General features: G+C 40.0%; 1 protein-coding gene across 1 annotated transcript in view; it reads left to right on the forward strand.

The window, feature by feature from the left end:
- Positions 1–4653, forward strand: part of LOC123761302 (uncharacterized) — a 54374-nt gene extending 49721 nt beyond the window's left edge. Inside the window, exon 6 of the mRNA XM_045747233.2 lies at positions 317–4653. Coding sequence (XP_045603189.1) covers positions 317–482 — 166 coding nt within the window. The 3' untranslated portion in view covers positions 483–4653. The remainder of the gene's footprint in view (positions 1–316) is intronic.
- Positions 4654–14390: the final 9737 nt, after the last annotated feature.

Below are 14390 nucleotides of genomic sequence, written 5' to 3' on the forward strand. Positions count from 1 at the left end.
AGGAGCATCCCCTCCTCAATAAATCCCTACAAATAAATCAGTTACGTCAATACGATCCCTGATGGTGTGTGAATGTGTGTATTGGGGTAGTATTCTCTAATTTTAAGCAGGTTTAGTGAAAGATAATTGCATATTTGGCTAGAAAGGGTTGTCTGGATCCTCATAACACAGATGCATTGTCCAGTGTAAGAATGATTATTAGTTTGCCGTGTCCCTTTGTTGATATAAATTGTTAAATAAGAATTTTGCACACAAAAATGTTAAACAAGAAGAAATCCGTCTGTTTTGCTCTATTAACTTGGCTTGTTTGTTGCAGGGAGGCGCACTTGAGGGAGCTGCGAGACAAGCTTCAGGCCAAGAACAAGAGGGCCCAACACGTAAAGCTGAAGAAACTTATCAATGGTCCTCCGGTTCCGGTCCCTCTCGGACCCACCTCTCGAGCCTTTAATGGCAAAAACCTAAGTGATAATTTCTTTGACTAGTGATCGCAATATTTAAATGTTGTTGTGGTTGCTGTTTTATCAGAGATTCAGTTGAATTGAACACTGAAGCCCATTGTGTCTCTCAAATAAGCCTTGATAGCGTTAGACGCGTCAGATGATGTGTTCACGTGAATCTACAGAACAGGAAAACTGTGTGCAGATCAGTTAATGTCTGCACCAGATGGAGACGGGTTTCTCACAAACTATCTGAGAAAAGGGGTGTTGCCTTCGCGTTGAAGGGTTGGCCGCTACAACATGGATCCTTACTTGAAAACCCTTCAAGGTGGTAATCTTAAGAGTGCTGCCGTCATTCTATGATAAAGAAGGCATTAATGGCTGATGTTGTTGTATAAAGGCATAGAATATCTCTCCTTTGGTTCCATACCACACAACTGAGGTGTCACAGCAAATATTCGGGCAATGAACAAATAACTCCCTTCCCCAATGTATACTGCATACATTCACTTTAAAACCGATGTGTCCTTATGTTAAAATATTTTATACATTACCGTATTATATACTACTGTATTGTATAGGAATGTGAGAGTTTAGAATATGACAAAACTATAAACCGACATTATAATTGTATAACAATATCAAGATTGTGTAATAATTTCAAGGTTGAATGACAACATCAAGATTGAATAACAGTATCATGGTTGCACGTATCCTGTTAATATAATACAATTCCACCAAAATGGGTTAACATTGTGAGGAAAATATACATATTAACACTATTTGTGCACTTAGAAGCAATTTTGTATCCCACAGAGAATGAATAGACTGACAAGTGTGATTTGTGAAATTTAAACAAGAAAATCTGATACATATAAGAATAGTGTGGACGTCTTTACATGTTTCAAGTAAAAACGATACAGAACCAATATATTTTTATGGGTAGAACATTAAGACAATTAATATTCATATCCGTTCTACTGACAACATGAACTACACAATTTGTAATAATTTTTCCATACACTTACCTGAGTAATAAAAAAAATAAACTGGGTCTATCTATAGCTACAAGGTCATTTAAATGGCCCAATCAACTACTATAAGGTCAGTTAAATGGCCCAACCAACTACTATAAGGTCAGTTAAATGGCCCAACCCATTACTATAAGGTCAGTTAACTGGTCCAATCCATTACTATATGGTCAGTTAACTGGTCCAACCCATTACTATAAGGTCAGTTAACTGGTCCAACCCATTACTATATGGTCAGTTAACTGGTCCAACCCATTACTATATGGTCAGTTAACTGGTCCAACCTACTACTATATGGTCAGTTAACAAGGTCGATCAACTAGACCTGCTGACTGCTGCAAGGTCGAATATAATTACCGTGATTTGAATATGGATTAAAGTTATTTACAGTAATCTGTTAGGTGAAATGTTGTGCTAATTGTGTTGATCAAGGCATTGCTTAGCAGCAGGAGCTGTGAACACTGTAATATGTGTGTGTCCCTGTATCCGTATCCTCCGTCTTGTCCCAGCTACGATAAATGTATCATCCTCCGTTCATCCATATATTAGTTAATTATTATCTATAAGGGAATTTATGTTAAAATTATACTTATCTCTTGTTGCAATCAGTATTCTAAGTGTCTTTATTCATGTATATAGAAAAGAGGACTTGAGGACTTGATGAACACGTCCAACGGGAAAGTAATTAGTAAGGATACCAGTTAACGATTCTTCAGAGTAAGAGCGACGAGCAAGTATAATAAACTGGTTAGAGTAGATAGAAAAAGGATTAAAAAAGTGTATAACAGGGCCATAAAAGCGCAAAGCCGAAGCATATCAGATGAAACTTTAAAATACGTGGCTGTACCTTAAACACTGTGAAGACTACTTGATAAACATCCCTCACATTTTCAGTACTTCTAAACAAACTATTGGAGATCTTGACTGTATGTACTCAACTTTTACTTTAAATGACGTACATGTATGGTATTTATATAACATTTGCCGCATCGCTAACGTACTTCATGGCTGCCTTGAGAGCCGATGTCACAAGAGGAATATTTATATATATATGGAAACATTTTTACTAGCTACAACAGTGCTGATCAAACTAGGTGTTTTCTAAAGTGTCACGGAGAGCCAAACACAGAGGAGAATACAAACTGCTTTTTATAACGTGGCAGGATGTTAATGACTGATGATGCACATATGTAGATACAATATATATTTATATATAAAAATACGCTGTGAATGGTACAAATTTGCATAGTAGTTTCTATATTCCTTGTATCATATACTTTCTTCCCTTATTATTTGTAAATTAAGAAGGTATATGGATTGACATTAAAATCTTAGCATATAAGGCATCTGAATCGGGTGTGTCTTAAAAAAAAAAAAAGTGCCTGCTAGCACGATATTGTTCGGTGTATTTTGGTGAAGGATCACCCTACGCATTGTAATCTGTCTTGGTGAGTCATCTGCTTGACTTAATTTATTTTGCGTTTTGGTGAACAGTTCTGTGTAAATGACGGTAGTTACTGCCTTTGTGAGTTTGTTCATTGCAGTCACTACCTAGATAAGGTAATCTGATTAATACACTGTAATCTGTCTTTGCGAGGTGGCCTCTTTAATTCATTTTTCTGACTTGGGAAAGTGGTTTCAATGCAGGCTGTATCTTGGTGAATTAATCTGAAGGATTCGGTGCAGGCTACCTAATTGAGTTGGACTGATTAATCTATTTAGGTCTGTGCCTAGGTGAAGCAGGTTTAATCGTTACAGCATGTCTGAGTGCAGGCGATGAGACACAATAACATGGCTGAAGTATGTTGACCAGACCACACACTAGAAGGTGAAGGGACGACGACGTTTGGGTCCGTCCTGGACCATTCTCAAGTCGATTGTCAAGGTTGACTTACTCCTTGTGGTGTTTTATAGCAAGGTGTACTGATTATACCTTGGTGAGGTGGCCTGAATGATACTTTGGGCTCTTGGCCTTCATGAGATGGTTTGACGGGTCTGCTTTTCTATGTATAATTTATTTGTTTTCTACTGATTGACATCGGATTGTTTAGTGGAGTCGAGGGCGTCAACATAAACAGGGATGAAGACACAGCAAATTTAAAGGCAGTGTGGTACATACCTGCTTGTATTTGCTGCCGTGTCTGGGCCCCACGAATCTGTCCCGGGGGGTATTCATGCCTCCGCGTACATGTGGGCCTGTCTATCCCCACGCACCTGTTCTGGGAGGTATCCATCCATGTCGTCGCGTACCCATATCTACTCTGTTCCTCCAGCAAATCAAACCAAACTGCTACTGGAAAGAAATATTTGTGATACTATGAATGGGAATTATGAAAGCTCTACTTGATTGTATATATTAATTGTGATTTTATATTTTATAATTTTATATATTAATTATGATTTTATATATTAATTATGATTTTATATATTAATATTTTCATTATTATACACAATGTAATCACAGGAAACGTAATGTGTCTGTTATTAAATATTGAAGCTATGTACTGGGATCGGACTTGCGCCACAGCAGATGAAACACGATGAAGTATCTCAGCCAGAAGTACTATCAGACATAAATAGCGTTTGGAAGGCTCTACCCAGTACCACAGTCCACGTTCTCCGAGATATCCGCCCCACATTCGGGTACCAGTCCACACTCAGGTATCCGCTCTCACTCCGATATCAGTAGAGAGTGTGGGAAGTTCAGGAATGTGAGATCGATCCCATTGTATAGCCTCCATACTTTATCATTATCATAATAATTATTATTATTTGTATTTGTTTTTTTATTTGTGTTGGACTGTACATGTACAGGGGAAGGATGGTCTGTGAACGCCAGCAGGCTGTGAACGCCTGCAGGCTGTGAACGCCTGCAGGCTGTGAACGCCAGATGCTGCGATTTCACTTTCTCATTTAGGGAGGAAAAACAAGAAAAAACTGAAAACAGGGACGAAGACTATTTTCGCCTGATGATCTTTTACGATTTCTGTTCCAGCCTGAGTATCATTTAACTACTCATGAGTTCATGTCGAGTACCATTGCTTTAATCATGTATCATAATACCCGATATATTTACTAGAGAACAATTCCAACGTCTGCATATTTTGACATGAGCATATAGTGACATGTGCATAATTATCTACTGTAATGTATCTCTCTTTGGGAAAAATAAAATGACACCATGTTGACGTCTGTTATTTAGAAGGGAGTGTATCCTCGCTGACTGTATTCTTGCTGAGTGAGTTCTTGCTGACTGTATTCTTGCTGAGTGAATTCTTGCTGAGTGTATCCTCACTGACTGTATTCTTGCTGAGTGAATTCTTGCTGACTGTATTCTTGCTGAGTGAATTCTTGCTGTGTATCCTCACTGACTGTATTCTTGCTGAGTGAATTCTTGCTGAGTGTATCCTCACTGACTGTATTCTTGCTGAGTGAGTTCTTGCTGACTGTATTCTTGCTGAGTGAATTCTTGCTGAGTGTATCCTCGCTGACTGTATTCTTGCTGAGTGAGTTCTTGGTGACTGTATTCTTGCTGAGTGAATTCTTGCTGAGTGTATCCTCACTGACTGTATTCTTGCTGAGTGAGTTCTTGCTGAGTGTATCCTCACTGACTGTATTCTTGCTGAGTGTATTCTTGCTGAGTGTATTTTTGCTGAGTGTATGCTTCTGAGGAGACCGCTGGACCTATATGAGGCCACGTAATACCTATAGTCTAACTTATTTACAAATTTGAGCCTTTTCTGGACTATCTCCCAAGTTTCAGGATATTGTTGACGTTCTTGCATGGGATATAATCCACAAGTTAATGTCGCTTTTTGGCCCCCAGTCTGTGACACAGCCAATAGAAAATTTATCTTATTAGCGCTAATATCATTACCACCTAAACCTGTTTGTTTAGGTGTTGTTGATAGGCTGTTCACAGGGGATAATGAATAAACAGTTAATAATGAATTATGAATCCCACTACCTTAGAATATTAGGTTCGACTGGAAAGAAATCACCTAGTTTGTCAGGTTAAAGCCAACACTGAATGGGTGACCGTCCGGGGAGTCTTGTCATTGGTTAAGGGGGAGGAGGGGGGAGGGGGGGAGGGGGTCGATACGCTTAGTTGATTTTAATTACTGTTCATGGTAAATGGACAGTATGTACAGAACATACAGTTGTTGTTGTTATAGATCCAGCTACTTGGAACAAGTTCCAAGTAGCACGGGCTATGGTGAGCCCGTAGTGGACTTACCTGGCACAGGAGCGGTGCTGTGGAACATATAGTTTGATAAACGCTTAAAAATGGAATCACCGAACCACCACACTCCACCCGATCAACGGTAGGTGGGAACTTTATTACATGTGAATTGAATGTTTTGATTTGGCATGCCTGGGACCATCGAACTATGAACAGGACTGTTGTGCACTGGTCACCCATCCAGTGATAAGAACACCCTGACCAAGAAAACAGACACGTAGACCGCGTTCATCAGGTCATGGCTGGACCTCGTTTAGTTTAATGGTAAGAAAACGATTCAACTTTAAGTGATTTGAACATCTGTGTGTTCAGTTTAGTTCACGGAGTGAGCACTCCATACCCATCCCCTGGGTGGCAGTGGAAAACGTATAACAGAGCCACATAATGGGCTCGGGGATTGAACCCAAGTGTGAAGTGAAACTTTTGTCTTTCAAGATATCAAAATATTCAAGCCTCTGTCGTAATTTCTGTAACAAGAATAATTAACTTACAGCTTGGTGGAAAATATTATTTGTTACTTGTGAAGATATTATAGTTATTCTCTACAAAGTTTCCATTTTCTGCATTTGAATTTAATTCCAACTTTCTGTAAATTTTAAGGGGTAACTAATGTATTGAGAGTAAATTTGTATCTTCATGTTAGTTATGTAAATTATAGTTACTTTTGTTGGAGACAGGAAGCCTGTGTATATATTTATATATACTTTACAATTGTATTAAGGTCCTTCCAATGTCGAAAAATTGACCTTCCTCAGAACACAACCTCACAACAGTTGTCTAACTCCCAGGTACCTATTTACTGCTTGATGAAATGAGGCATGAGGTGATAGGAAACGTGCTAAGTATTTCTGTCTCATTTGGGAATTAAACCCGGAATAAATCCATAATGCTAACAATTAGCCAAAAAATTAATAGATTAACAAAAATCATGAGTTGTCAATGAGAAGACCAACAAAAGTTATTTCCAAACAATACAAATATACTCCGCCATTAACCAGTAAAACAAAAAGCCCCAAGAAAACACCATAAAAATATTTAACAACTGAACGGAATCATTTAAAAAACAAATGAACACTTTTTTCACGCCAATAGGATCAAATCTCACATATATCAATTATTATGAATCGAATATATATATATATATATATATATATATATATATATATATATATATATATATATATATATATATATATATATATATATATATATATATATATATATATATATATATATATATATTACTATTGTCGATGTAAATAATGAAGGAATCATGGACCAATAATAATTACTAGAACAAACAAGACAATGAGAGCTCGCCAAACATACTATCGTCTACATAGATTGCGACCGTAAACACACATATTGTAAACACACAATAGTTGGTGTGACTATTAGGATGTATCTCCCACTTGCTGAGAGATATATTATATCGAATTTCTTTTCCCTGTGAATCCCAGTTAAGCTTGAGCACCATATATATATGTATATATATACAGGGCGAGCGGTGTGTAACAATTTATGTTGGTCTTCAGCATTCTGCACACGCGCACAGCGACGTCCTTCAGAGCCTAGCAGCGCTGCAGGCATTAAGAGCAAAAGTAAATTGCTCGCTACATCCTGAAGGGAACGGAACCTCTGTCAGGGAAGACCCACCTCAGGCAGCCCACCTTCACTACCCGGCTGGGCTGCCATGGACCTGTCTGCCGTACGTGATGTGATCCTCGTAAGTTCTTTCCTAATACGGGACCATCTGATTGATTGATGAAGATTAAGCCACCCAAAAGGTGGGACGGGTATGAATAGCCCGTAAGTGGTGGCCCTTTTGAGCCATTACCAGTATCAACAGCTGATACTTAAGATCTGTGGAGGTGCGACTGCACCCTGCGTGACGGGAGATGTCTCCCGTGGGATCAGCTGTCGCAAAGCCCTCTATATTAGGGGAAGATCTGACTTCCGTTGGCAGGCTTATGGAGCTTTCTTGTAGCTCATCTTAAATCTTACACTAATAGTTTACACTGGAGCACGATCCGCCATTCGATTTGGAACCAAGTCACCAATTACTACTTGGTGGACAGGAGCGTCGATACCGATTAAATATATTTGTCCACGCGTCACTCCCTGCCCACCAGTAGCCGTACAAGGACTAGACCACACACAACACTGAGGACAGTTCACAGACAAATCACAATAACGTGATATAACATTGAACAAATTCACAATGTACCGTATAACGGTACAGTTGACTATAGAGAGCATCAGGGAACACTTAGTGCATAGGTTCGAATCCTCATCAAGGCCCTTGTGAATCTGTTCACTGAGAGCAGTAGTAACCCAAGCAGTAGTAATTTCAGTAGTGACTTTACTGAGAACAGTGGTAGCTTATTGTCGTCATTGGAAGCCACTGCTGACAGTCAGCGTTTTGTTTGGAGTTGTGTTTGGGTTCCTTCTTTTCTTGATGAGAGAGGGAGGGGGAGAGCGGAGGGAAGCAAGGGTGATGGCGAGGCGGTAAGATGATGAGAGGACTGAAAAAAAAGTCCTTCACTGACCTTTGTCTTATAAAACGTACGCTTATATCCCTCATCGCGCTGAAAGATACAGAGTATTACAGAGTATACCCTAAAATATATCAAATAAATTGTCTGCTTTCAACTAAATAAATAAATAAAAACATTTTCACGTTATATATATATATATATATATATATATATATATATATATATATATATATATATATATATATATATATATATATATATATATATATATATATATATATATATATATATATATATATATATATGACGTAGAGATTTAATACTGTACGGGGAAGGATGTTCAGAAGTCGATGTTTTACGTACGGGTTTTCCAGGGTGTCCGGACATCGTTCCCCGCTGTACGAACGTCATAAAAAGAGACGGTTAAGGTAGACGGGCATGGAAGAGGGGATTTCCCGGCGGAGGGATGGCGCCTGGAAAAGGTATCTGGGAGAGACTATATGTATAGTTTTTTTTAGTAAAGGAGGAAGTGGAACGGGTGGAGTGAGTGTTGAGGAAATTTCCATGGTGTTGAAATGGGACATATAAGATGAGTTACGATCAGCTGGTGGCTTACGGGCTCACCATAGCCTGTGCTACATGGACACTTCGTTCTGAGTAGCTAAATCTAAAACAATAACAACAGCTGTTGGCTTACTCATGCTTACCTATCTTCCTAGGTAAAAGAAACTGTCCATTTGTGTCTGTCTCGTCCGGCAATCGAACCCGGGTCCATGGACTCCCCGAACAGTGTGTGCTTGTATGGGAGGGAGTTGGGGGGAAGGGAGGGTGGCGAATAACAGTATTCAGTTATCTTTCAATTCAGTTTTAATTTGATTTAGTTTCTCTCAGGTTTTTTCTTCTCTGTTGAGTCATTCTCTGTCATTTATTTTAAACCTTTTTCGCGATCTCTCTCTCTTTCTTATTTACTGTCGAATAACTGCTCTTCCGTTCTCCTGCATATTCCATTGCTTCCTGTACCTCAATATTGATGGAGAATGTTGCAAATAATAAAATGTAATTCCAAACAACAGAAGTTCCGAGGTACATCGCGAGATTTTCAGACTGTGGGGTCGAGAACATATTGTCTCCTCATATTAATAAATAGTTGGGCTATGTATACACCGTGATCCATCAGGCTCTGCAGGCCAGCCAGTGACAATAAATTATGAAGAATGTGAAGGACTGACGTAAACATATATTAAGATAAAGCCGCAACAACACAAAACAAATCGGGGTTATCTTGAGGTTATCTTGAGATGATTTCGGGGCTTTAGTGTCCCCGCGGCCCGGTCCTCGACCAGGCCTCCACCCCCAGGAAGCAGCCCGTGACAGCTGACTAACACCCAGGTACCTATTTTACTGCTAGGTAACAGGAGCAGAGGGTGAAAGAAACTCTGCCCATTGTTTCTCGCCGGCGCCTGGGATCGAACCCAGGACCACAGGATCACAAGTCCAGCGTGCTGTCCGCTCGGCCGACCGGCTCCTGATTTGATCAAATACAAGCCACCGGGATAAATAAATATACAATAAATTCAGTTAAGGCCTCTTAAAAACCCGTTGTATTTCACAATGTTTCAGCCATACTGGCGGCTCTTCCGACCCTGGCCCCGTCCACCCCTACAGAGCAGGCCACCCGGGTCCGAAATCTCGTCAAATAGAACCATTCAGTAAGATATCAAACACTCACCAAAATTATGTTTCAATATTGTACAATATTATGTTACAACTTGCCGGCGTATAAGATGGACCTAATTTCCAAGAATACTTGTTGATTTTTTTTTTAAGTATATTCTATCATATATTTATTGAAAGTGATATTTAAAGTTATTTTTGTCGGGACCACAACTGACTGTCAAAACAATTGGAAGTTTGTTAGACTTTAAACCCAATTGGCAACTGCCCATGGTGGCCAATGGGCACAGATATTTTCATCAATTCAATTCACTATGTGAGGAAAATGCTCATATTCACTGCTACACAAGACAGTGAGGATGTTGATCATATTCACTGCCACACAGGACAGTGAAGATGCTGCTCATATTCACTGCCACACAGGACAGTGAGGATGCTGCTCATATTCACTGCCACACAGGACAGTGAGGATGCTGCTCATATTCACTGCCACACAAGACAGTGAGGATACTACTCATATTCACTGCCACACAAGACAGTGAGGATGCTGTTCATCTTCACTGCCACACAAGACAGTGAGGATACTACTCATATTCACTGCCACACAAGACAGTGAGGATACTACTCATATTCACTGCCACACAAGACAGTGAGGATACTACTCATATTCACTGCCACACAAGACAGTGAGGATACTACTCATATTCACTGCCACACAAGACAGTGAGGATGCTGTTCATCTTCACTGCGACTCTTGACAGAGGCTCTAGATACGTGTCACTAAGAGAACCGCCAACCGTGCTGGGAGTCCGACAGATTATGCCTCCATTAGATATTGGATATTAGATACTGGAAGGAACTTATCTGATACCCGAAGGCGCGGCCCAAAGAAGAGCCCCAGCCGGCTATAACAGTTCCTTATATTGCCGTGGCTATCACTCTTTCGTGATATTCGTAACGAGGCTATTCCTCCTTAATGCATTTCTTAACATTGCTATTATTCCATCGTGTAGGATTTGGCGAGCTGTTTATTAATTAATTACTAGCAAGTCATCACATTGAGTGTCTGCCTGATATGTCCCCACGTCAAGTATCTCTTCTGCAGTATATGTCCCCACGTCAAGTATCTCTTCTGCAGTATATGTCCCCACGTCAAGTATCTCCTCTGCAGTATATGTCTCTACGTCAAGTATCTCTTCTGCATTATATGTCTCCACGTCAAGTATCTCTTCTGCAGTATATGTCCCCACGTCAAGTATCTCCTCTGCTTTACACATCTCCAAATCAAGGCTCTCCTCTCCTCCACCTTCCCTAAACCCCTCCCTTCCTCCGCCCCCACCCCCTTGCCCACACCCACCAAACAGGTTCAGGTTACCTTAGGTCAACAGCATACTGAAGGCATTTACTCCCGCTGGCAGAGAAAACAGGTGAATGACCTGACAAAGGGATTTTTTGTTAGCTTTGCTAACTGCATGGTAAAAGTTATGGATAATGTTGCTCACGTCATGCGCGGGCCTCGTCAGAGCGGCGTTGACAGTCATGCAAGACATTATCCACGTGAACTCTGGATGTCAAAATATCCATGCACAAGACTATCCACCTTATGAAGGAAAGGGTGGACGTGAACACCCATCTCTGTATTCCGGATAATAATAACTTTTTTTGCACTATAAGTATATATATGACAATGTCAGACCACGGAGGAAACAGGAATTTCCTTAAGTACTTTCGTATATTAAATACATCTTCAGAAGGAATCATTCCTTCTGAAGATGTATTTAATATACGAAAGTACTTAAGGAAATTCCTGTTTCATTTTCCTCCGTGGTCTGACATTGTCACATTCTTAATCACGTGTTTATTTTCGTGATATACACACAAGTATATATATATATATATATATATATATATATATATATATATATATATATATATATATATATATATATATATATATATATATATATATATATATATATATATATATATATATATATATATTCCAGTTCTATCTCGCGATAGAATTTGTTATTATTTGAAAATTCTGACTTAGACATCTGTATGCACTATGATTTCGTCTTGTGTATTGACTATAGTCTCAATTTTTATCTACTCCTTCCTTTACTACCTAAACTTCTCCTTGTACGCAGACGAGGAGTCACAATAACGTGGCTGAAATATGTTGACCAGACCACACACTAGAAGGTGAAGGGACGACGACGTTCCGGTCCGTCCTGGATCATTCTCAAGTCGATTCTCAATTGACTTGAGAATGGTCCAGGACGGACCGAAACGTCGTTTCTCCTCGTAACTACCTGCACTCCCTCTCTTAACTACCTACACTACCACACCTGCCATTCACATTTGTTGTCCAGTAAACGTAAACGATAATATTTTGTATTTACAATGCTTAAATTTTATTTACATCCGTGTTATCCTTCCTTATACATATATGATTGATATATGAAATAATGATTGAAATCAAAAATACTTTTTGTTCCCGTTTTAATAACTTCGGGAGCCAGGCTGAGCATCGTAGTTTAATCGGTGTTTACTCGCTGACGTGCGCGGCCGCGTCGTTCAAATGTCTCTTACCTTTAAAGCTGTACAATTTGAAGAGCGCACAGTAAGTATGTGTTATGTGTTAATCAAGTGATAATATCGCCTCGGGTCCAAAGAGAATCAGGAAACTCCCCCGTTAGAACAGTTATTAACACTGACCGTATAGGAGCAGCTGTTAAATGATTGACTGGGATCGAGCGCTTCATAAGCTATGAAAGGGAGGGAGGGAGGGTGGCCATGGTGCCCAAGCACTTGGACGGTCGGGGATTGAACGCCGACCTGCATGAAGCGAAACCGTCACTCTACCATCCAGTCCAAGTGGTTGGGCTACGAAAGGGAGACATTCCATATGCAGGCGATGAGTCACAATAACGTGGCTAAAGTATGTTGACCAGACCACACAATTCGCAAGTCGATTGTCAAGACAATCGACTTGAGAATGGTCCAGGACGGACCGAAACGTCGTCGTCCCTTCACTTTCTAGTGTGTGGTCTGTTCAACAAAGAGACATTCCATTTTTTGTTAGGATGAAAGGCCGTATAGGAGAGAACATGCCCCGTCAGGTTCTTGATTAAGTAAAAGCAGTGTCATTATTAAACTACTTAAAGCAGGAGAATTTAGTGAGAGGTCAAAGGTGACGATCTTTACAACAAGCAATGGGGTAGTTAGAGCGTTTTGAATATTGCTAAAACTTGCAAAAGAACGAGATGACCGGTGAAGCGGTTTACGAGTACAAGGAAACAGTCAAGCAGTTCTGTCGAAAGATGAAGATTCAGACCATCCTGCCGCAACACAAGCTCCTCAGTGCTTAAACTGGTATGAACAACTGTAATGTATTAGTATTTTATGGACACAATTTGTTATGTTTTGCGTTTTGAACATAGCTTTCTCTCCGAGGATTGCATCCCCTATATTGTTATACTTAATAAACTTAATAATTCATTATCTAGGTAAAAATACATACATGGAAAATGAGTTACAAGCAGAATGTTAGATTAGTTGAATGTTACAAGAAGATAGAGCTAGTATATAATATGCCTAAAGCCACTAATATGCAGAGCGTTCCGGGCAAACCCTTGAATCTTATGTGTAAAGAAATTTTAATTTGTGGCGTTTCAATTTAAGTCCATATTCTTGGAAATAAAGGGACATATATGAACACGTTATCGAAGAGAAAAAAAGGCTCACTCTGCCAGCATTACCATTGCAGAGGTATTGTATAAATTTAGGTTCACAACACAGATCCAAGAATAGCTCTTGCATGAGGGGAGATTACAGGTGCCTAGGATGTTATTGGGTGGTGTTTCATTCCACAAGATGGCACTGGCATGTTGGCCTTCCTTCAAGTGCCTAGTTATTGGCACAGTTATTGGCACACTATTGGCACCTAGTTATTTGTGACTCCTTGTTCATTTGCTTTCCATTTCAAACACTCTAACCTTGTTTACGTTCAAACACCATTTGGCTTTTCTCTCCACAATTATGTATATTATAAAACAGAATGTCTGTTTGCCTGTCTGTCCAAAGGTGAAGGCCAGACTCTTTGGGCAGCCTCACCCAAATTTGCAGGAGGAATGGTCTGGGATACAGGATGGAAATAGGGTGGTTGGTGTAGGTCTAAGTTAAATGCTTTATGAAATATTAGCAATTCAAGACCCTAGGCGATTTTTACGGCATCAAGTGTGAAATGCATAGTGTTATTAGCATGGAGTTCTGTCCGCTCGGTCGGCCGGCTATCCGGTGTGTGTATGTGTGCACTCACCTAATTGTGCTCGCCTAGTTGTGTTTGCGGGGGTTGAGCTCTGGCTCCTTGGTCCCGCCTCTCAACCGTGAGGCGGGACGACCATGAGCCTCTAAGGGACGGGACGGGACGACCATGAACCTTGTGTGTGTGTGTGTGTGTGTGTGTGTGTGTGTGTGTGTGTGTGTGTGTGTGTGTGTGTGT

This window comes from Procambarus clarkii, chromosome 7 (genome assembly GCF_040958095.1).
Source record: "Procambarus clarkii isolate CNS0578487 chromosome 7, FALCON_Pclarkii_2.0, whole genome shotgun sequence".
Taxonomy (NCBI): domain Eukaryota; kingdom Metazoa; phylum Arthropoda; class Malacostraca; order Decapoda; family Cambaridae; genus Procambarus; species Procambarus clarkii.